This window comes from Callorhinchus milii, unplaced genomic scaffold (assembly GCF_018977255.1).
Source record: "Callorhinchus milii isolate IMCB2004 unplaced genomic scaffold, IMCB_Cmil_1.0 Scaffold26, whole genome shotgun sequence".
Lineage (NCBI taxonomy): Eukaryota > Metazoa > Chordata > Chondrichthyes > Chimaeriformes > Callorhinchidae > Callorhinchus > Callorhinchus milii.
The window spans coordinates 7,182,099-7,205,790 of NW_024704767.1; the positions used below are offsets into that span (position 1 = coordinate 7,182,099).

Here is a 23,692-nt window from a genome sequence, read left to right on the forward strand (position 1 = left end):
ACGATAATGAAATAATAATAAAAACTTTTAATTTGATATAGCGCCTTATCACGTCTTAAAGACGTCTCAAAGCACTTCACAGAATATACTGTAAAGTGAATTGACTGTATATGTTGTGGGCGACACAGGAGTGTCCCATAAACGGTCGTGGATTGAGTGACCCTTGACTGTCCAGCTCCTTGAGATTTCATCCCAATGCTATATAAAGGCAATTTTTTTTTGTTGGCTGGATCAATGCTCTTGAGCCTGATAATCAGTGACTCACCCCAATGATACAATGAACTTGCTAACTGTGACGTTAACCAATTTTCTATGAAGCAGAAAGCACAGTAATTCACGCAAAGTTGATCTGATGTGAAAGTTTCTAAGAACGAAAAGCAATAATATAAATGGAGAAAAAATACATTTTAATTTACAGTAAAATAGTTTACATAGTAAACATTTTTTTTCTATCTTTAACTTTTACCAGTGGTTGTAAAGCATAACAGGCTACATTAAAGCAACACTGAAACTCCCATTTTAAGACATTCTTTTGACTAAGGCAAACTTTAGGTAGATTTAATTTGTATGAATGAAAGACTTATTCCGGTTTGTGCGTTTTAAAACTGAGAACATGTTTGTTTCATTCTGCGTGCGACACACTGAGTAACCAGAACCACCTGGAATAAAGTCATGCAAATCTCCTGGGTATTTCTTTAGCTCATCAACAGAAGTAAAACCTACAGAAACAAAAAAAAAATTGCATTATCTAGGTCACCTCCCTTCTCCCTCCCTGACCCCAGCTCGGGTTTGAAATGCTGTACAGCACCTTGGGACGTCCTCCCGAAGTGAAAGACGCTATTCAAAATGTAATGTTGTAGATTCTCCACAATTTTTCCCAGGATTGAGTGTTAATCCAACTATGTCTTGCACAAAATGTGTTTGTGGGGATGATTTTTAAATCTCTAATCTCTAAACACAGATCTGTTTTGTGGGGAACAAGTAATACAAATTTACAGAAGGGCAGAGAAGAGAGCAGGAGGAATGGCTGATGGAGATAAATAGTTCGATGGGCTTGACATCCTGGGATGGATGAGTTAATAAAAGAGCTGAGCTATTATTTGAATGCTGAGGGTGTGGAATGAGGAAAAACAAAAGCTATTGTAACATTTTGATCCAATTCCCTATCTGACCTTGACTGGAGGGATGGTTCTGTATAGAAATGAAAACCTGAAGTTTCTGATTTTAGAGGATTGAAGCTTTACCATTGAAGACAGTTGTGTCAAATTATGCTGAATTTGTGCAGGCTTCAAACTTTGTTAAGTTAAGGTTATTGAAGAAAGTGAAGACAAGTCAGTCACTGGCAAGGATTCAGTGCATTTGATTCAGATTTGAACATTGAAGCTAGCATCAATTGGCAGCCTAATCACCATCAACTGGGGCAAATCGTTTGAGATTGGCCTTAGTTAGGCAATACTGAAGCATAGCAAGTGATCATTATAACTTAGCTGGAAAAAAATTCATCAAAACACATTGAAATGAAAAACTCACAAGATTCTGCATGGACTGCAGCAAAACTCATGGACTAAATTACAGAACCAAAAATGAAAATGTTCTTGTATGAACTGTTTGCATTTACAAAAAAGGCTTGGCAAAAAGGCAATCTACAGTGTCCCATAGTGAATTCCAATTGCTCATACATGGAGGGCAGGTGAATGAAGAAGGGCACAATATTTTCATATGCATTAACTGTGAACATACTTTATCAATCTTGCTGAATTATAGAATAATTCTTACCAGTAACCATGTTGTTTACAGGGTACATTTGTTGAAGGTGACAACATGACACAGGTTTAAAGGATTCTTCCAACAATGATGTTCTCAAAACTGAATTCTGGTCCCTGAAAACATGTTGCACAGTGAGAATTGGTTTATCCATGTAAGCCATTAAACACCAGTTACATCATTTATTTTAATAACAGAAGAGTTTTGTTTAGTCAGAAAGATATAGGTTAATAATAGCACTTTATGAGATGGTTTTACCCTTTTCTGGCATTTATATTGTGGAGGTTCGCCTAAAAACAATTACTTCACTTTACAATGAAAGCTCTTTGAGAAGTCTTCCCGACATGAAAATGCAAGGATTATTATTATTAACTGTAGCATGACATCAAAATGCTCTTTCCCTCATATTGTGTGCAGTAAAACTAAAGCTTCAATAACATATGCATGTAAGCAAAGCTCTCTCTGCTTGCTTTTGCATTCATTTTGTTCCAGATGAAAATAACAGGTCTGGGAGTTGATTTAATCAAAATGTCCATTTTTACAATTCTGCTTAAATGACAGTGAAACTGGAAGGAAGGGAATTTGTATCATATCAGTAGAATTCAAAAACAGAAGATTAGAATTAAACCTGGATATCCTTTGGCACTTGTGCAGCTCAGTTTCATGTTAGACTACAATTATAACAAACCTGATAAAAAGCCCCTAACTCCATGTTAGGTTTGCTGCTCTGGATCACCACCCTATTTCAATGGAATTATTACTTTAGGTTCCTTATTCAGGTGCATTTTAAGGGGACTCCTCCCATTATTTCAAAGTAAAGCAGAGTTTTCATCTTGGTTATTTGGGTTTACATTCCCTCCACATCCATCCCAGAATTTGAAATTGATTGGCTACTCATTTCATTGATGTTTATGGGGACTTTGTTGCTGCAAATTACTGCTTGAAGTTTCCTCTATAACAAGTTGCATTTAGAATCGCGTCCTTCACGCAAGATAGCGTCTCAGACTGCTAACAGCATTCGCTTCATGGCTAATTAATCTCATTCCGTAAAGTGCTCTAAAATGTTTATTTTATGTGAAAGACACCGTAAGGAAAGAGTTAATGGCTAAAGGGTTTTACTGCTTTTTGTGCACTGTAATTTGTTTTGTAACAATTGAGATATTGGTGCAATTTTGCATTTAACAGTTAAAGATGTAAATTAAATGAACAAACCCAACGTCATTGTTAGATACATCCAGCCCAGCTCGGTCGATTTTCATGCCTTGGGTGTAGCACATTTTAATGTTCTTTCTTTTTAACATTTCTTTTTCATATGTCTTTTGTGTTGAAATCTAAAATGAAAAAAAAGTCAAGTCAGAATTCTGACGTGAAAGGCATTGTAGAAATGTAATTTGTTGTTGTTTGAGCATGCCAAGTAGTTAGTGTACATGTAAAAGCAAAACATTGACACCTGCTGAGACTGTGAAGGACTCACGTGCTCCCAAATGAAGTTGCCAAATGCTGCTCTAATTTCTGAAATAATGAAAACATAGCATTTTGTTATATTACTCCATATTGAAATTATATAATGCTAAGACCATTAACTCAAACATCAGAACCTTTTCAATAGTTTTGAAACGGAACACTGTCAATGGGTGAAGACAAGTGTTTGCTAGGATGGATGCTTATGGAAAGATGTTTGGTTCTCCATTTGCCTCTGGACCTGGGATGTTGACTGAATGATATTCAGTGCTATTTCCTCTCCTCTTCTTTCTCTTCAGTGATAAAGGCAACAGATTGCTGTTAGGAGAGAATCTGTCCTTGCTCCCATACTCGTGCTATCATTCCATGATATAATGCATTGCAGCATTCCTGAAAATGGATCCAGCAAGATACTGATTGTTTTTTGTCTCAACCAAAAAGAAAGTTACTGAATAATACTGACCTACAGCGATATTGGTGTTGCATCTTAAAAAATACAACAAAATAAAACACTGCAGGAATAATTAAGGAGCATAGTCACTAACAATGTTTATTTTTCACCAACTATAGTTTAGTACAAGGACTATAAGATTGCAAATTTCCAATTGATTATCATTTTAACAGATAGGATGTTCCTCTGCATAGCAGTCCTAGCATTACCTCTTGGAATAACAACAATTTGCACTTATATATATACCACCCAGGGTAGGGTCTCAGAGCTCAGATAAGAAAAAAAATCACCATTCGCAAGACATGACTCAATAATGTTATCCAGCCAGGGTGTCACTCCGCAGTGCAGTGCGCCTGCCACTTGTTGGAGGAACAGGGCAAACACTCACACTATGTGCCAGCGCAAACAACGACTTGCATTTATACACCGCCCCTCACGAGGGGGAACGTCCCAGAGTGCTTGACAGTGGCATTGCTTTTGTCTAGACCTTACGTACTATCCTTACAACTTTTTAAAATTCATTTCATTGACTTTTAAATGCTTAAGATTTGTCAAAAGCCACAGGGGCTTTCAAAGTCAGTCTTTTTAACACTAAAGTATTTCTCTCTTATTTGTTTAGTTACACTTACCTTTATGAAGACAGGAAGGAGGAAGTAGAAAATGACCGATCGCTACAGTGCCCTTGATTCCAGATTGCTCACATGCTACCAAATAGCTTGCATGAAAAACTGTAGCATTGTCTTCCACAAACTCTAAACTCTCAAAAATCCTGAAACATTATACAATACATCCATGGATCAGCCCATTGAAACAAGTGTAAACCATGACTCTCACAAGTAATTCTTATATAAATATTTTATCACTGAAACAGTTCATAGAATTTTTCAGAGCTGGGCATTTTACATGACATTAAAATAGAAATATTTTTAAAAAATGCTAGAACAACAATGTATTCTACTGAATCCTCTAAATAACTGAAGAGTCATCAGAATTAACTGACGTAAGATTTAGAGGTGTTCATTTAAGAGGGAGGGAGGAAAGTTGAGATCACTTTCTGTTGAACCATTATATAGCATACGCTTGTCAATTTAAGATTTCATGTTGAGGTTCGTGGTGAACATCTAACTGATTAAAAGGTTTGTCTTCATGTGACTTTTTAAAGAAATAGACTTTTTTTTACTACTTATCTTGATTAGGGGTGCAAAATGGGCACTTATCTCTTACAAATAATTTTAAAATAAAATCCTAAATGCTCTACCTCTGTGTGTCAGGATGAGAAGCATCAGTACTAAACAAGAAGTCTGCAGAACGCCAGTTTGTAATAATGCCACCTTCAGACACTATCGGAAGTGGTACAGAAACAATATGTTACAAATAAGCAAAACAAAACACAAGCTTTTCTTGTCAATGATGTAAAGTATACTTGTTAACAAATTAATGTTTTCCATACCTAAGCATAAGAAAGGAAGCCATGTCTTTAAAAAATCAGGCTATTTGATTTATGTCTGAAATTTTGCATAATATTTTCAATTGTTTAAAGAGCTATTATTGTTTAGTGTATAAAATAAAGTAGGACCTTGGCAAAGAGACAAAATATACCTCTTGAATCCTGCCCAAAGCAATGATTTACACTGAAACCTTCAAAATATCCTGTTAATCAGAACACCATATTCAATATCACTGGAAATAAACAAAATACAGATGCTCTAATACAGAACTACAGTACGTACCCCAAAGATTGCAGAGCTGTCTGCTCACACTTTCAGAAAACCAACCCTTTTCACTTCTGTACATTGTTGACTTGAAAGAAAGAATTTGCAGTTTTATGGTCAAAATATTTCCCAATACAATCGGGTTCCCATAATATTAAGTCATCTATAGTTATAATCTTATGTTATACTGGTGGCCAGTCCTGGCCATACTTGCTATGTTTTCTATATATCTGAGTTCCCATATTGTTATAGCTGTCTGATGTTATGCAAATTTATGCTCCCAATTAACAAAAGATTCAATAATGTTATCCAGCCAGGGTGTCACTCCGCAATGCAGTGCGCCTGTCACTTGTTGGAGGAACAGGGCAAACACTCACACTATGTGCCAGCGCAAACAACAACTTGTATTCATACGCCGCCCCTCACGAGGGGGAACGTCCCAGAGCGCTTGACAGTGGCAGAGCACAAAGTGTATCGTGTGTTTTTCCAGCACCTTCGCCCCTTCGTAACCTCAGGGCGAGGTTTCTGTGTTGATTGGGGAACTTGTTTAATGGGTAGCACAAGCCAAAGTAAAACTGCCTGAAAAGCGTTCCTGGCTACGTGGGGTGATGGCAGCTGACGAGGTTCACAACCAACACGTTTGGGACAGGCACGTGGAAGCGACCCTTCGCACAAAGAGCATCAAAAACTGGGGCGCTTACCTGAGACAGGTACTTGGGGCCAGGACACTGGACTCATTTAAGAAACGGCTCACTGCTGCATTGGGAAGATGGTACAGCTCGTCTTGTGGAAGGATATGATTAAATAGGACCAAGAGGTCTTGTCCATACGAATCTCTCTCAGGTTAGTTCGGGAGACCAGTGCCCCGGTATCCAGCAATGGTGTGAGGGGGACTAACATAATGGGGGTTAATCGACAGGTGGATGGTCCAATGAGAAGATGCTGTTATACAGTACATTGCAGTATTTTGGCTGTTATTTTAGTGACTCAACGACAACCATAAATTACATTTGTATTGCGCCTTTCACGTCAGGAGGACGTCCCATTCCGTTTCGGAGCCAAATAAAATCGGTCAAAAACAACTGATTTTTTTTTCTGTGTGTGTGTGTAAAAAAAGAAGGCAGTTAAATTAAAATAAAACCGCGGATTTTTTTTTAATTTTTTTAAATTAATTTAATTTGAAAAAAAATCACCTTTCTTTCTTTCTTTCTTTCTTTCTTTCTTTCTTTCTTACGTTCGTACCTTTCTTACGAGGTTTCTCACGTAAAAACGCCCTCGGGCAGAGCCCTCTCGTCACCCTCCGCCGGGGAACGCGACGACCCGAACACGCTCGCTCCCGCGCCGTGTGCGCTTGCGCGAAGCGCGTCACGTGCTGTTCCAGCACCTTCTCCCCGTGACGTCAGGGTGAGGCGACCGTGCGGGAGAGGCGGCTGTTCGATGGGGCCCGGCGAGCCGCGCTGACCCGTTGGCGATGGCGGCGGCTGAGGCTCGCGACCGATCCCTTGTGCTCCATTCCCGACAGCGAAGGACGGTTTTTTTTTCAGGACGGACGCGCGTGGGAGTGACCCTTTGCACCAAAGGGGACATCGGGGGGGGGAAACCTGCCACGGAAAGGTGCCAAGACACTTCAGAACATGTAACGGGACAGTTAAGAAACCGCTCGCTTCTGCAGTGGGTTGTTATTCTGGAAGGATGAGCTGAAATAGACCAAAGGCGTCTTGTCCCATTTGAGTCTCTCCTCAGAGCGCCTGACGACGTCCTCCTGACGTGAAAGGCGTTATACAAATGTAATTTGTCATTGCCAACTCCTCCCTCCCTCCCCCCCACCCCCCAACCCCGACATCATTGCCAGGCATCCTCTCCTCAGCAACAAAGACGTTCGTCTGGATAAACACAGGCATTCATTTAAATAGGTAAGAATACATATTTTTTTATTAAAGAAGAATTTGCAGTTCTTTAATGGAACGGAAATAGGATTTCATTTTATATTTCAGGCATACGTTTAGCAAAATAGTTTTTTTTTAATAAACGTGACTGTATTTGTGGGCGAATAAATGAGCTGATAACGACGAAATACCACGTTGCACAGTACAAGGTGAAACGTAAGCTGTTACCCAGTCTGGGATTTGCCAATGACATTCTTTCCATCTGCGAACAAGAACTTTCTTTGCCTCCTTAACCTCTCTTTAACCCTGACCCCAGTCACTCCCTCCACTCAGCTAACGACAGCCTGCTTCATAACAACCCACCCTGTCTACCTCACCATAAGTTATTGAGCTTTCAGCCTTCCTGCTCCACTCTCTGGAATACCATTCTGGAGTACCTCAGCTTCTCCCCTTTTTGACATGCCAACTTGAAAGTCATTGTACAAATGTAATTTTATTGATTGTCATTGTGACGTTGAGGCACTTTGCAATTTGTTTTTGGAATTTGCAAATTAAGATTTACATTTTGACATCAGAATCGATGCCCTTGGCAAAAATGTTTCTTTGCAACGTATCCCTGTCCTTGAATGATGGGATATAAAAACTGCCGCCAATGAAGAAGTAATCAGACTTGAAAAGTAAATGCACTGATCATTTCAACCCATTCGAAGCATGGTTATAATGATTAGATACAGATTCCGGTTACCTGCATTTGGCAGTATTTATGGTAACCGACAATCTGTTGCCTGTCCAGAAAATAAAAATGCATTCATCATCCACAGAAATAATTCAGCAACAAGCAAAATCTATGTTTCTTCTTCCAATAATGCTCTGAAATCTTACGATACATTGCCAGGAGAGTGGAAATCCAAGTGGAGTACCCTCTATAAGATCCTGAAGAAAAATGATTTCAAAAATTTACATAAAATCATGGTAAACAAATTCGATATGTATGGACCGATTTTCAGGTAGGTGCACCTTACTAATAATTCTTGTTTGAGATAAACATGTTTTAATGTTTTGTTGTTAAAATGATTTTAATTTGTAAAGTACACATTAATTAATGCAAACATTTGTTTTAGACTGGTACTGGATTTATAATTTGGGTGAATTTTGTATCATTTGTTTTGACATTCACTGATTGACTGCAAGACTTCAAATAGTGTTCACAGACCATGACCATATGTTTCTTATACACTATAGCTTATTTTCCTGTGTGTTTATTAATATTTGTTTTGCTGCAAATTTTCCTCTGTACGCACACAGGTAAAAAGATACTTTGATCCAAAGTGTGTGTATACGTGAATCTGACCAAGCATACGCAGTGAAAACAATAATCCTTGCATTTGGTATAGCGCCTACAGGACCTCAATTAAACGTCTCATCTGAAAAATGGCATCTCTGACAATGCAATGCACACCTAGCATGGCATTGGCGTGTCAGCTTAGACTTTGTGAGCTAAAATCCCAGATGGTTGAACTCGCAGCCATCTGGCTCAGAGACGAGTACTACCACTGAGCCAAACTGACACACTATGCGCAGTACACAGGAAAAGTAAGTTATACAGTGTTATAACTTAATTTGCCCTTTCCTGTCTTTTTAATCTTCAATTTGTTTCATTTTCCTTGCCNTTTTTTTGGCTCACTATGTCTTCATTCTGTTTTTACTTTCTTTGGTTGGCTGTGCGTTGAGTACTTTTCGGTTATTGTTTTAACCCTTGGAATCCCAGCTGGTATATTCTGCTTACTTTGATCTTACTCCCCAACCCATTAACCGCTGCCTCGGCTCAACTGGCTTCGGTCTCCTGCATGTTCCACCTTCGGCGGCTGCACCTTTTAGCTACTACTCCCGAAACTCCTGGAACACGCTTCCTCTATCCTTCTGCCTTGCCCCTTCCTTCCCCATCTTCAGTTCGCACCTGCATCTGGCAATGTCATGAGCATACTTTTTTGGGGGGAATCTCCTATTGTTGATGAGCTATATTAAAAAATGCTTTAAAGCCCAAAATATGAGGTATGCATTGTATTTTGCAACTATGTCGTGACAGAGGAAAGCATACACCGTTCAGAGAGATACATCTATATTCTGCGACAAATGTATGGCATTTTTTTCCGGCTGTCATGGGATCTAGCGTCCTCCCACTTGGGACAGACAGAGAGACTGAGATAGTGAGAGAGAGTGAGACTGAGGTAGTGAGAGAGACTGTGAGAGAAAATATATTATAAAGTGTAGTGACTGTGTTTTGTGGGAGAGACAGGAAGAAACTGAGATAGTGAGAGAAACTGAGGGACTGAGTGAGAGAGCGAGAAAGACAGAAAGAGACTGAGATAGTGAGAAAGAGAGACTGGGAGAGAGAGAGACTGACAGACTGAGAGAAAATATATTAAAGGTGTCCTCCCAATGAGTCCTACCACATGAGTCCTCCCAGCTGAGTATAGATAAAGATGAAAATGTCTGTCTAAGTCTCTCTGTGTGTCAATCTACATTCCATATTGGATCCTTTGGTTGCAAGCAAAGCTGCAACAGGTGCAGCTAGTACGAAAATAAATACAAAACATGATTTAAAGTAATAAAATGTTACAAATATAATTACTTTATTCTAATTCCATGTCTTGCCTTTGATACCCAGTGACCACCAGTTTATGAAGAAGTTTTGCATATATACTTTGTGAAATGCCTTTTGAAAGTGGTAAAGAGCGAATAAATGTACTACATCATATGGCTTGCCATGGTTAATTAGAGAGGTAACCTCCTCAAAAAAGTTTTAATGAGTTGGCTAGACAAACCTACCCTTTCAGAACCCATGTTGGCTAAAATACTATAACTGTCGTGAACGTTTGCTGCATACTATTCAGCAAACTATGTGATCCTGATAATCTTGTGCTTTTTGTTCATTTGCAGGGAACAGATTGGTCACTATGGTAGTGTAAACATTATTAAGCCTGAGGATGCTGCTACTTTGTTTAAAGCTGAAGGCATGTTTCCAAGAAGACTGAGTGTATTACCATGGTTGGATTACAGAGAACACAGAAAGCAAAAATGTGGAGTACTGTTACAGTAAGCTTTATTTGATCGGTTGGGTGTCTTGACACTTGTGTAATCGCTCCAGGACACTACCACGGGTGAAGGGCATGATATAAATGCAAGTTGTTGTTGTTGAATCATATTACCTATTACCAGTAAGAATAAGTACCATTAAGAGTATCCAAAGGAGAGTGAGGCTTTCATGTTTGCCACCTACATATGAAAATCCTTTCTTGGAATACAATGCACACTCTCCCTGTTTAACTAATTCAGGAGAGCTTTAGGCTCAGGTTGGCAAGAGGCCAGGCTTGAGGACCCCACAATGGTCAATATTGCAACCTTTAGGATTCCCCAGTATAAATAGTTTGACTATTTCAATTGTTTATATTGCAAATTTGTGAAGTTGATTTCCTTATCAGATTATTCTGCTTCGGACCTTTTTTTTGGTGAGCCGGATATCTGACTCATGCTACTTGCACATAAAAATTTCCACACGTGTGGAATGGAATATGCACTCTCTCCTGAAAGGATGCACTTGCTTACCTCACTTCCAAAGAGAATAAGGTGCAGGTTGACAAGAACTAGAGTGTTTGTTGGGAAACTGTTGGGAGTATAACCAGCTAAAACTGCATAGATTGAGAGCACTGTCTGCCAGTCTTCCTACTGCATGTCCAACTGGGACGTTACCCATTAAGGCTTTAGCTTGAAGAGTTAACAGGAACTGAGTGGGAAGAATCCCTGATCTTCTTGTTGATAAGCCAGGCTGGCTGGTCTGTCATCAGTAGTTCTGTGGACCGCCTGTCTTAGGAACCAGACTCAGATTGCTGATCAACTTGATTTTATTCAGACATTGGTCCAGAAGATTACAGGGAAGTTACTCACTGGGCTCTCTTGTTCAAAGCTTGACAGCACTGATACTAAGTTAATTAAAACACCGTAGCAAAAATCACTAAAAAGATCAGTGTTGTGGCCAGTTTCTTCATAATACTTTACATAGCTATTGGTCAGCCATATCAGGAAGCTCATTGTGTCTCTTCCCCATAGTAGATATCCGAATGATATCACATATTAAAACTAATCTTCAGGTGACAATTATCAACTGCTTGAGCTCCACTCTCTTGGTTTCTTAATATGATCTATAGATGTGGTGCAGAAATGTAACTGCATTACTTCCAAATATTATTTGCAACCAGCACTTGTTTCTGTAAATACTCAAAGCACAATTCTTTTGGTAACTTGTTGAGAATCATTTTAATGCTTGGCTTCGGTCTTGTATTTTTCAGAAATGGGGAAGAGTGGCGAAAAACTCGAATGGTTTTGAATAAAGAAGTTATTGCACCCAACATTATTCATAAGTTTGTGCCATTCATTAATGATGTAGTGCTGGATTTTGTGTCCATGCTTCACAAACGGATTAAGGAGAATAGCAAAGATGAATGGACATTTGAACCCATGAATGACCTCTTCAAATTTTCACTTGAATGTAAGGGTTCATTCTTACTTATATACTTATTTGTTTTATTAACATATCACAACCTTCTGAAAATGGTTTTTCAAACTATTATTTTTACCTTTGACAAGGTCAAAAATTTCAGCTGTAATTTGATGAACTATTTTAGTGTAGCCCCAAACTGTTTGTTTTGGTAACACATTGTGTTATGTATATGTGTAAACTACGTCATGAGTCATATAATAATAATCCTTGCATTTGATATAGCAGCGTATTACATCTGCGAGATGTCCCAAAGCGCTTCACAGGATATACCATAAATTACAACAGAAGCAGCAACAACAACAAAATTACATTTGTATAGCGCCTTTCATGTTGGGAGGATGTCCCAAGGCACTGGACAGTCAGTGTTTCGGACCCTGAACCATGATACAAATTTCCAATCTGATTCATGCCATTTTTTAGCAGAGCTAAAGTATTATTTGTATTATTAAACTGTTTTGTTTTTTGAATTATTTGATGAAAAAGTCAACCATAAGTAAGGTGTGGGATATTGACTATTATTGGGAGGGTTACAGAGCAACCTGCTTCTACTTTATCATTGCGTTGTTAAATTCACCCACCAGACTTTAACTCATCACTAATTCTGTTTGACAGAAGATATATTCATTGAAAAACATAACCTGATGTGAAGTACATCACTCACGTAATTGTGCTTTCTCTTTCCTAGCAGAAATACATTGCACGGCAAAGAAAAGGTTATTGTGGCTTGTTTTTCTGAGGTATTGAGGTGTAAGAGTACATTTTTGAAACTATTTATAATAATCTAAAATTGGGGATAATAGATCTTAAAAGATGCCTTTTCCAGAAGAGTCTGAATTAGTAGCTGGTTTTATCAGTTTATTTCAACTTGTACAGGATTTGTGCAGTAAATCAAACAGACAATAATGAAAATTCTCATTTGTCTGACTCTTATAGCCATTTGCCATGTATTATATGGAGAACGTCTTGGTTTACTAGAGGATTCACAAAAAACAGCATGTCAACAATATATTGATTCCATTACATTGATGTTCAGAACCACAACACCGATGCTTTACATTCCGCCTCGTTTACTGAAACTTATCAACTCAAAGATCTGGGTAGACCATGTTGATGCTTGGGATGTCATTTTTGCTCATGGTAAGAAGTCAGAACAAATAAACATCAATATTGTAATTTACAGTGACGTATACAATAAATTATTGAATTCCCATTTAAATGTAAACTTTTCAAAATGGTGATTGAATTGTTAAGATATAGAACTCAGATTTTAACAATGAATTAGGTATCATTTTATTTGAAATTGGGTGTAAAACTAACATTTATTTTCTGTTTTCATTCACAGCAAATATCTGTATAGAAAAAATACGCCAACAGTATAATCTGGGACTGATAAATGAAAAAGAGTATTCTGGGGTTCTTGCAAATCTTCTGATAAAAGAGAAGCTACCAATAGACAACCTCAAGTCTAGCATTGTGGAGCTTATGGCAGGTGGAGTTGACACGGTAAGACAAAAATTCCACTTAGTCTCAGCTTGAAAGAACGTTTTCCCTAAATCTTGCTTTTGTGTAGAATTATGGAAAATTCTTAAAATCATTCTTCCAAATTAAGAAATTGGTCGATCTTAAAATTTAAGACAAAATGATTTAACAGGTTAAGACTAGATAGAATTTCAGGTCTCTGGTTTACTAACCAATACTGAATTATAAGAGGCACAAATGGTGAAAGCTGTAAAAGAAATGTTGGCTTTTGTTTACCTTAAAATACATTTTCTGAAACTGGAATATTTTTGCAAGTAAAGCTGCATCATCTATTCTTTGATTGCACTGGTGTGGTGCATAGGCAAAACAGAACTGAGTTATTTTTCAGTATTTTAAATAGAACTGAACCAAGGTTAGCAAAAGTGATACCGTTTGTTTAAATTTACGACTAGAAAAGGGAGCAAGGTTCCATCTCTCATCCCTCACTCAAAACATCGATAGAGATGCCATGGTACTCTAAATCATTTAAAAGGCAGTCAAAATATTATTTAAAGCAGTGCAAAATACACAGGCTATATAAACGTCATCAAATGTCCAACTAATGAATAAAAATAAAGTTCAATTATACTTGTGTGCATTATTACCAAAGTGGTTATTTCATAGAAGATGGTATTTAATTAGAGGAAGCTGCATTAAGCCCCTTGAGAAAACATCCCTACATGCAGTCAAAGGTGCTATATAGCTGTAAATTTGTACTGTATTGATGAATGTCTGAACCAGATAGCAAAGAAATATTTGTGGAACAGTACGAGCCAGAAAACTTGTTTATTTAGTCCAAAGAAGCTTTTCTGTCCTTAAAAATATTTTGGTTTGGCATCTTTCAAAGAAAGGCATAAAATATAACTTGCACTTAAATAACACCTTTCGAATAGGATAATATTTTAAAGCACCTTTACATAGATGGTGTTGATCATTAAGCAAGAGGAGGAGGGATTGACCATATTGACCAACAGTACAGTGAAAGAAGTAGGTTTATGAGGAGGTTGAAGAGGTAGGGTGGAGCAAGACCATGGAGGGATTTAAAAGTGAGGATGAGGATCTTGAACTTGATCCACTGGGAGATGGGGACCAGTGGAACCAGGTAAATATAGTGGTGATTGGCTTGCGGTTCCGAGTGCAGGAAAGGACACAAGCTGCAGACTTCTGGATAGTCTGTAACTTGTGAATGGAAGAAACAGGTAGTCTTGTGAGCAGAAAGTTGGCGTGATCTCGTCTGGATGTAATGAATGTAAACAGAAAAGTCCCCCAAGTGAATAACCGATTTATCTGGATGATTGTTGACCAGGACACCAGGAGAAGGTGTGGGGACAATCCAGATATCATCGTTATCAACCTCTGACAAATTTACTATCCAGAAGTAGCTGGATAACTAATTATATGTTCTGTTTGCTATACTATCAGAGGTAGGGCTAAACAAGAATTTGATTATACATAATTACCCACTTAATGAGCATTATTGGTACCACATGATCGTTGTTCCCTTTTTCAATAACCCTTCTTGCACAAATTGAATTCTCTTTAATTCTGTGCCTTCATTCAAATGAATGTAAACACTTAAAACTGAGGGAGATACTTCAAACACCTAGGAAAGGTGAAAGGTAGTATATTATATATTGAGGATTCTCTTTGGTCGAGCCTTCAGCTACTTTGCCCCTAACCTCTAGACCTCCTTCTACTTCTGTTTTTCCCCCTCTCTATGTATTTAAATAGTGCCTTATAATTTACCTCTGAGTGCACTTATGGTTGAGCTCTCCCTCGCTTAGCATCCGACTATGGCATGGTAAACATTCAGACATTATCCTACCTGAAGGGCACTATTTAAATCAGTGATGGCCAACTTGTGGCCCATGGGCTGCATTATGCATACATAAAATAGTCACATGGACCTCAAGTTGGCCATCCCTGATATAAATACAAGTTTTTTATTTCTGAAAGAGTTCGGTCCTGTGTTGGGGGCCTATGTACTATACCTGGCTTATCTTGTAACATTGTTTTCTTTTTTACAAAACAGACCTCAATCACTTTGTTATGGACTATGTACGAGCTTGCCAGGAACCCCAACCTACAGGAGAAATTACGAAATGAGATTCTAGCAGCTGAGCAGGAAACACATGGTGATCTATTCAAGACGTTACAATTTGTGCCACTAGTGAAAGCTACACTGAAGGAAACACTGAGGTAACAAAATCTTATGGTTATCTAAACAAAAGGCAAGTGAATATACATTTCTCAGACTGATTAAGGTACTGATAAAGAACAAGAAGGTTACAAGGCTATCATCATGCTACTCAATGTACAGTATATTCTGTGAAGCGCTTTGAGACATTTCGAAGGCATGATATGGCGCTATATCAAATGCAAGGATTATTATTATTTAAATCCATTCATAAGAAGATTAATGGAAGCACAAAAGCATCCTTCCCTAATGCTCTACTTGTGATGGCTATCCAGTTACTTCTGGATAGTAAATTTGTGAAAGGGTTGATGATGATGAGTTCATCTTATCTGGTGTCCTGGTCAACAATCATCCAGGTACATTGGTTATTCACTTGTGGACCTTTCTGTGTGCAATTTGGCTGTCATATTTGCCTGCAAGCACATAGTCATTACCCTTGACAGCAATCAACTGTAAGCTTATATCAATGGAAGGATAATTATTATTACTGTTACTATATCAAATGCAAGGATTATTATATACAACTATAATTAGCAGCAGACACAAAGGAGTAAGGAACTCCTTAGGTAGGCTTCACTCCATTTTCCACTGTGTTGGCACAAATATGATCTTAAATCTCCACTGCTGTCTGATAAATGTTAACGTTATCTGAAAAATGGAGCTTTGTAGACATGGTATGCTAATGAAATGGTTTCACTGCCATCTTACTTTCAATTTCAGGCTGTACCCAGTAGCAGTAAGCTTACAGAGATATATAACTGAAGATATTGTATTGCAGAACTATGTAATACCAACTGGGGTAAGAAGCCATGGGCACTTTTATAGAAGTGCTGTCTGTTATACACATGCAATTAATTACCTTTTAACTTTTAGCAATCAGTGAATGCCCATACAGCTGCTGGATGTAAGTAAGCTAATATTTCCCAGAGTTTAGATTGTTTTTTTGGTATCACCATTATATGTGGCAGAATGCCACTTAGTTCCACAAAATGCAAATTACATTCTTTAATATCACTCATTCAAAGCAGATCAGGCATCCTGCTTTAAAGGAGTGACATTGAGCAGGAACATACACCAGCCTCCAGCAATGTTGTTAATTGTAGAGTTTAGTGCACAATCTCATTTCTAAACATATGTATTCGTTTCCCCTTCCTCTCCTAGATGTATTATTTTTCTCTCTTTTTGTCACTTCTTCTGAGGGTACAAGTCTCACCAGTGCCGGGTGTCCACTGTGCCCAAGTAATCTATTATGTATTTATAAGCCCCTACTGTTGCTTACCAGTAAATATACTTGATTCACCTACTTCACCACTATAAACAGACAATTCCATCACGCTTACATCAATTAAAAAATTAATTTGATACATTTACAACTAATTACACAACACAACACTGTAAAACAGATTATTGCTGGTTAATATTGTAAAAGTTTATATTTTACTAGGTTGAAATGTGGGCTGCGTTTAGAAACTATATTGATTTAGAATTGTTTTCCTTGTTTTGCAGACCTTAGTACAAGTGGGCTTATATGCAATGGGAAGAAATGCAGAGATTTTTACCAACCCAGAGCAGTACATCCCAGAAAGGTGGTTGAAAACAGAAACTAACTATTTCAAAAATCTAGGTTTTGGGTTTGGGTCTCGGCAGTGCATTGGTCGCAGGATTGCAGAAACAGAAATGCAGCTGTTTCTAATTCAAGTAAGTCTATTTGTACACAAGTCAGTGAAAATCTTATCTTTCAGGAACAGCAGACTTTTTATTCAATGTTTGCTTTGCATTTTTTGAGGAATCTTAAGCCTCTTCGATTTTTCCCAATTACATTTTAAACAAGAGTTTAGAAAAGTTAAAGTTCCTCTCCATTAAAATATGTTATGGTAATGGCATAATTTGAGGACAAAAATAAAATGTATTTCTGTGGTAAAACCACTTTTGACCTGCCATCAAAATGAAGGATGAACTGGATGGACAGAATGGCTTATTTGGTTCATGTTTGTGATTGTTCTTTGGTCTCTCATCTGAAAGAAACTAAAATATTTGATTCTCTCAATTATTCCTCNTTTTTCAGATGCTGAAGAACTTCAACATTGAAACAAGTGGGCTTCCCAAATTGAACACAAACTTTGATCTTATCCTTGTACCAGAGATTCCCATAAATTTAACCTTAAAGATCATTAATTGAGAAATATGTGTTTGGAAGGGAATGAAACAGTGGTAAATGCCTTAAAACATTGTAAGATTAGCAAATATGAGAAAAATTAGATGCCTTGATTGCAGATATGTCCTTTATCAAACAAGTACAGTAACATGCTTAATTTTCTTAATAATTGAATCAGATGTACTTCCTAGATATGTGCACATTTTATAACAAATTATTCTGGTCATAGATTTATTAGTGTGGTTAGTTGTTGGCCAGTTATTTTTAAGCAAATTATTTAGAATTTTACCTTGCCTCAATCATCGTATGCTTTGATTCCATTTTGGGCATATTTATAAATATTCTATGTCCCAATATCATAAGAGCAAAGAATAATTGTACAAATTGTTCATCATGGATTTGAAATTCTAGTAAAGATATAGATCAGCCATGATCTAATTAAATGGTGGAACAGGCTCGAGGGGCTGAATTGCCTACTCCTGGTCCTATGTTCCTATTAATAAAAGTTTTGTGAACGCCTTTAATTATGTCTAAGTATGTGCTTTTCCACCAATAGTATTTTTAAACCACTTAGTTGACTGTAAGCCAAAGTCTTCTAAATGTTGCTTCTTTGTGTTAGCCTGGCTCAGTAAGTCGCAGCCTCATCTTGGAGTCAGAAAGTTGGGCGCTCAAGCTGCACATTGAGATTTTGAACTCACAAAGTGTAGGGTGACACTCCAGTGCAGTGCTAGGAGTGTGCTGTGTTGCTGAAGGTGCGGTCCTTCAGATGAGACGTTAAATTAAACCGAGATACTGATTATCTGATCAAATGAAAAAGAAGGCTTTTTAATTCCGTGCTTGCTTTGTATTTTTTGAGGAATCGTTAGCCTGTTATTCTTTTCGTACAGTGCCATGGGATCTATACGAAAAGAGAAGAGACTAAAAGATCCCACAACACTATACAAAAAGGGAGTTGCTCCCTGCTCAATTTCACCCCCGTACCCCCCGCCAAAAATTTGATCATTCACTTCATGGCTGTTCCAGTCACTTCAGTTTACAGTAATTCCTCTGAAGTTTTGAGACATCCTTTCAATTTGAAAGGTGCTATATCATGTGTGGATTAAGGATAATTATTGAAGAAGTTCCAACATTTTCAAGATTCATGGGGATTTCTAATTATATGGCATTCCAAATTTAGCAAAATAGGTGCTTTGTGAATTAAACTCATACTCTCAATTCATTGTTGCCTGATGGTCAGCTAGTTTACTGTAACTTCTTCTCAAAGGGAATTTATTTTTATCTCCTTTTTATTCTTCGGATTTCATGTAGAAAGCATTCTTGCTGGCCCCTCAGTTGTAGCTCAACAAGGCAGTTGCTAATCTCAAACGTACCAGTAATCTCAAACTCGCCTCGCAAGCGAGAGTATCTGGGTGAAACCTTAGGTAACTTTCCTTACTCCGTAAGCCTCTGTAACAGTAAATAGAAACCTGGTTATTAGCGATTGGCAGATCGCTTTTCCAGGGGTAATAATCCCCTCAAAACANTTTTTTTAAACAATAATAATTTGTTCACTCAGTCTATAAATGTTTGTGGGATACTGCTGTGCGCAATTGGCTGCCGCGTTTTGCACACAAAATATACAGTCAATTCACTTTACAGTATATTCTGTGAAGCACTTTGAGATGTCTCAAAGACGCGATAAGGCACTATATCAAGTGCAAGGATTATTGTTATTATCTCCACCTATCAATATGATGCTGATTAGGTTCTTGTAAATGAACAACCTTCAGAGGTTATTCTGTTCTAATCATCTAAATGTACCAAACCATAGTATTTCCCAATAGAAGCTCATATTGAACAATGTTACCCTTTGCAATAAGATTCTAGTAATCTTTTATCAGTCTAATTAGCAATCTGATTTTTTTATACCAATATCAAATTTCAAGAACTTTAAGCAGAAATCTTCCTGATTTTATCAGGCTATTTATCTTCTTAACATTCTTGGACAGCACTCAACATTATGGTCACAAAAAAAGTTTTAATAGTAAAATATCCTTTCCCACCTTAACCCTGTGCCTTAAATCACAATACTGTACCATTCCCAAATATTGGTTATTCACTTCACAGCTGTTTGGGGGAGGGGTGGATAATGCTGTGTGCAAAACACATTTAATCCACAATGCAGTATATTCTGACAAGCACCCCTCTGCCTTCCCTCATCTCTACACCACCCCTCCCCCATGCTCGGGCCCCAACACCTGACTGTACAGCGCTTTGGGACGTCCTCCCGACGTGAAAAGCGCTCTATAAATGTAATTTTGTTGTTGTTGATGTATCCTCACATGAAATATATCAAATGTAAGGATTATTGAATCAAAACTCAGTCTGCAAATTTGTGCTACATTCCACCTGAAAATTATATTGCACTCATCTCACCCTCTTTTTATTATGAAAGTACTCAGTAACATAAATGGGCTGAAGGTCTGAGCCCTTATAATTATAGAAACATATGCATGCAGATGGATAAACACAGCATTGGGGTTAATAACTACTTGCTTACAATTATTGTTGTTAATGTCATTCCATTTCTTCTGGCTCGATGAATGGATCTATAGATCAAATGCTTTATTAAACTTAAATTGCGCATTTAATATATTCCCACTCCCAAAATAAAGCAAAGTAGAAAGTTTTTTTATTGGGTGTTATTTTTACCTGCAAGTTTAAAAGTAGAAATATATTGCACACAAAAGTCAGTTCTTCAATTAACAAAAACTTTGCTGTCGAATCTACAAATTAAACCATTTAAGGAGGAGAGTAGATAGGATAGTTAAGACATCTGTAGTGATATCAATAAATTACAATTAGCATTTTTGTGAGAATCACTACTGTACATAAATTTATACTAATTCAGCAATTTCACATCAGAACTATGTGTGATCCATATGTTTACTTGCATCTTTAGCAAGTAAACAATTTCTCTTGTCTTTAAACATCTATACTCAGCTTTGATTTAAAGTGCTTTATTCTTGCTGCAAAATTCATTCACAATTTGACCAGGCGCACAAAACTACAAGTTCCTTGAGCAGAAATGATCACTTCCATTTTCTTAAGGCGTGGATGTGTCTTGTCGATTCACTCTTCCAAACCTCATGCCAAAGGATCAAACTTCCCATATTGCTTTCAAGTCAGAACTGAATCAGATACATTTTTCTGTTTAAACAACAACAAACAAGTTGCATTTATAATTGCGTCCTTCACATAGGATAATGTCGGAGCGCTTCATTGTGTGGAGTTGGATCCTGCGCAAGGGAGAAAGGAGAGGTCACCAATGAAGAGGAAGGTTTTAAGGTAGGAATTAAAAAGGGATGAGGCGGAAGGACAGAGGTAAGGAGATCCAGAGGTTAGCGGCGCAGTGCCTGAAGACTCGGCCTCTGTGCCGATGCAGAGGGAACCAAGAGCAGCAAATAAACACTAAAGTGTAGCATATGTAGACAGCACATCATGTTTAATTTAGTCAATGCTAAGCATTGAAAACCATGTAGGTGCCACGCTGACTCAAAAGGCACGTAGATGATATTTGCCAAATCTTTTTAATAATGAGTTTTCTAGCATTGATAAAGCCACAATAAGAATGATAGAAATGACCAAACGTGTTTATCCTATATCATGGTCTTGACTACTGTTGAAATAAAGTAAGAATAACCAATACCATGCAGTAAAACAAAGACAGCTGAAAGAATGCTAAATTTTAATTCCTGTTAGGATTTGCCACACATTACTCCCAATATGAATCGCCTCCTTTCTTCTATGTCCTCAATCTAAGTAAAAATCAAAAGATGTCATTAGGGCTGCAGATTTGTCATGGCAGAAAAAATGTGAGATACTGTCCATGTGTCCATGATAAAACCCTGCTTTCCCGCATTAACCCGAGGTTAATGCGAGAAATGTAAACTGTTTTCCTGCAGCTCAACCGCTTCCCACGCACACAGGTAAGCTGTTTTCGTGTCCTAGACACTAGAAATATTGGAAGGTGTGAAGAGGTATAATTGAATTTCCGTACCTGGGACTTCTCCCAATGTTTCCTTGTAAACCAACAATATTCACTAAATTTATTGTGACTGGTCCAGGATTTTTGACAAAATTGTGCCAGATCTGCAGCCCAGCTATCATATTAAAGAGGAAGTTTAAGAACTCTTCACTCACCATAGGAAAATCATGCAAAACCATGGTGGATGTCCTTGCAAATCCATGCTCAGATTCTGACAATCTTGTCAACAGATTCTGCTTTTCTTGCCCCCATTTTCGTGAATTCTCTTCCATCTACGAAATTAACATGTGAGATGTGATTTCCAGCAGGTGCTTTGGATGACATATCTTCAGGGTGTGGTTAGTTGGCAGTAGTTATCTGCATTGCAGATACTAGTCTGACCAACCTCAGACTTCTTTTCTTGCAGAGGTGACAACTCAAATTGACCTTTGGGAAGCCATATGATGTTCCAAACAGCTTGCAAAAGGCATTTGACAAAGTGCCACATGAGAGACTCCTTCACAAACTGGTGTCACTGGGTATCAAGGGCAAGACATGGACACTGATTCAAAATTGGCTGAAAGGAAGTGTCATAAGGTCTTTAATGTCCTGATCAGGCAGACAGAGACTTGTTTTTATATATGAAAGACTGCACATCCGACAATGCAGTGCACCCCAGTACTGTGTGAAGTGTAGACTTTTAAGCTCAAGTCCTGATGTGTGGATTCAACCCACAACCCTCTGACCTAAATGAGAGCATGCTACCAACTGAGCTAAACTGTCATGGATAACTCCAGTACAAATCTCTACAGATTAATGGGAGATACAAAGTTCACCATTCAATTATATACTGTAATATTCGTTATTCACTAGAAAGGACTAGTTGGGCCACAAGGCCGATTTGCATGCTGCAGCATTCCATATAATTCTATGTTTCTGCCTTTCAAAGAAAAAATCTATCTTACTGCATCTTCACAGCTATTAGGGCTTACATACCACAGCCTCCAGTGTTCTTATGCATCCCTGGGCCTTTTCCAATTTTGCCAGTAAACATAGCTTCTCCGAGTCAGAAAATGAATCCTGAAATCATAGCAATACATCTGAATCTAAATTGAAGAAGCTACATGTAGTAAAATATTTAATCGTGGGTGCGAACACATAACAATTATGCAGAATGATGACAGAACAATATCAAACCAATAGATTTTTGTTTTAGTTCATAGTGAATTAAAATATTTTAGTGTATTAGTGCTGAGTTCACTGACCTCAACTGGATAGCGCTTGAGATGGAAGAGAAGACTCAGCCAGGGTTAATGCTCCTGATCGCTATCCAGAAATGCCTGCTCTTACATTTTAATAGCACCTCATTATGTAGAATAATGTCAAAATGCTTCCTATGTACAGTGGGCAAAGGCAGCATTTGTGCCAGCATGGTCCCACAAAACAGCACAAGGTACATGGCCAATTCAGTTGTCTGTTCAAGTGAGGACAGGATTGGGTTTGGCTACACTCTAGTGGAAATCCTCACCGGTACTGGGTGAAATGGTTGCTGGAGAATGATGGGGTTTGGTTCATGGCGTAACTTCTGCAGCTCCTCCCGCAGACGAGCATTCTCTGCCAACAGCACCAACTCCACTTCTTTCTGTGTGCTGCTGTCATCAATAATAGCTGTTCGGTCATAAGTAACCAAGAACTCATCAATTCATCATTATATACAATATGTCATCGCAGAAGCATTTATACCACAAGTGAAAAATCTTGCCTTTAAGTCAATTAAATGGAATAATTTCTTACACATATTGAATTCAGACTTGGTTTTAATTGTTTCACAGAAAAAGCCGAAGCAACTAGACAACAACAACTTAGATTTATATAGCGCCTTCCATGCCGGACGGCATCTCAGAGCGCTTTACAGTAAAGGATCCCGGGCCGAGCCATTGGGAGGAGGAGGAAGGTGACCAAATATTTCGGAGAGTTCAGTGGG

At 38.0% G+C, this 23,692-nt stretch overlaps 3 protein-coding genes across 5 annotated transcripts in view; 1 reads left to right on the plus strand and 2 right to left on the minus strand.

Annotated features, from left to right (window-relative positions):
* Positions 1–465: 465 nt before the first annotated feature.
* terb2 (telomere repeat binding bouquet formation protein 2) lies at positions 466–6,727 on the minus strand. Of its 2 annotated transcripts, none has more exons than XM_007908034.2 (8): positions 6,631–6,727; positions 5,407–5,476; positions 4,935–5,016; positions 4,306–4,445; positions 3,239–3,276; positions 2,977–3,095; positions 1,777–1,880; positions 466–719 (listed from the first exon to the last, which is right to left on the minus strand). In XM_007908034.2, the coding sequence occupies exons 2-8, from the start codon at positions 5,468–5,470 to the stop codon at positions 559–561; spliced, it is 708 nt and encodes a 235-aa protein (XP_007906225.1). In that variant the 5' UTR covers positions 5,471–5,476; positions 6,631–6,727; the 3' UTR covers positions 466–558. The 2 variants fall into 2 exon arrangements, with proteins under 2 accessions (XP_007906225.1, XP_007906221.1); XM_007908030.2 differs by having other exon boundaries at positions 3,215–3,276.
* Positions 6,728–7,903: 1,176 nt separating this feature from the next.
* Positions 7,904–18,226, plus strand: LOC103188165 (cholesterol side-chain cleavage enzyme, mitochondrial). 2 transcript variants are annotated; one of them, NM_001292831.1, is made up of 9 exons: positions 7,904–8,281; positions 10,215–10,370; positions 11,621–11,820; positions 12,766–12,969; positions 13,175–13,335; positions 15,383–15,549; positions 16,268–16,346; positions 17,054–17,245; positions 17,613–18,224. In NM_001292831.1, exons 1-9 carry the CDS (start codon positions 7,986–7,988, stop codon positions 17,724–17,726), a joined length of 1,569 nt encoding a protein of 522 aa, NP_001279760.1. In that variant the 5' UTR covers positions 7,904–7,985; the 3' UTR covers positions 17,727–18,224. The 2 variants fall into 2 exon arrangements, with proteins under 2 accessions (NP_001279760.1, XP_007906241.1); XM_007908050.2 differs by lacking the exon at positions 7,904–8,281 and adding an exon at positions 8,806–8,867 and having other exon boundaries at positions 17,613–18,226.
* A 2,675-nt stretch (positions 18,227–20,901) lies between these two features.
* ccdc33 (coiled-coil domain containing 33) overlaps positions 20,902–23,692 on the minus strand; it is a 93,444-nt gene continuing 90,653 nt past the window's right edge. The window contains 4 exon segments of the mRNA XM_042344030.1: positions 20,902–20,980; positions 21,885–22,001; positions 22,705–22,788; positions 23,237–23,376. Of these exon segments, the coding sequence (XP_042199964.1) occupies positions 20,936–20,980; positions 21,885–22,001; positions 22,705–22,788; positions 23,237–23,376 (386 nt within the window). The 3' untranslated portion in view covers positions 20,902–20,935.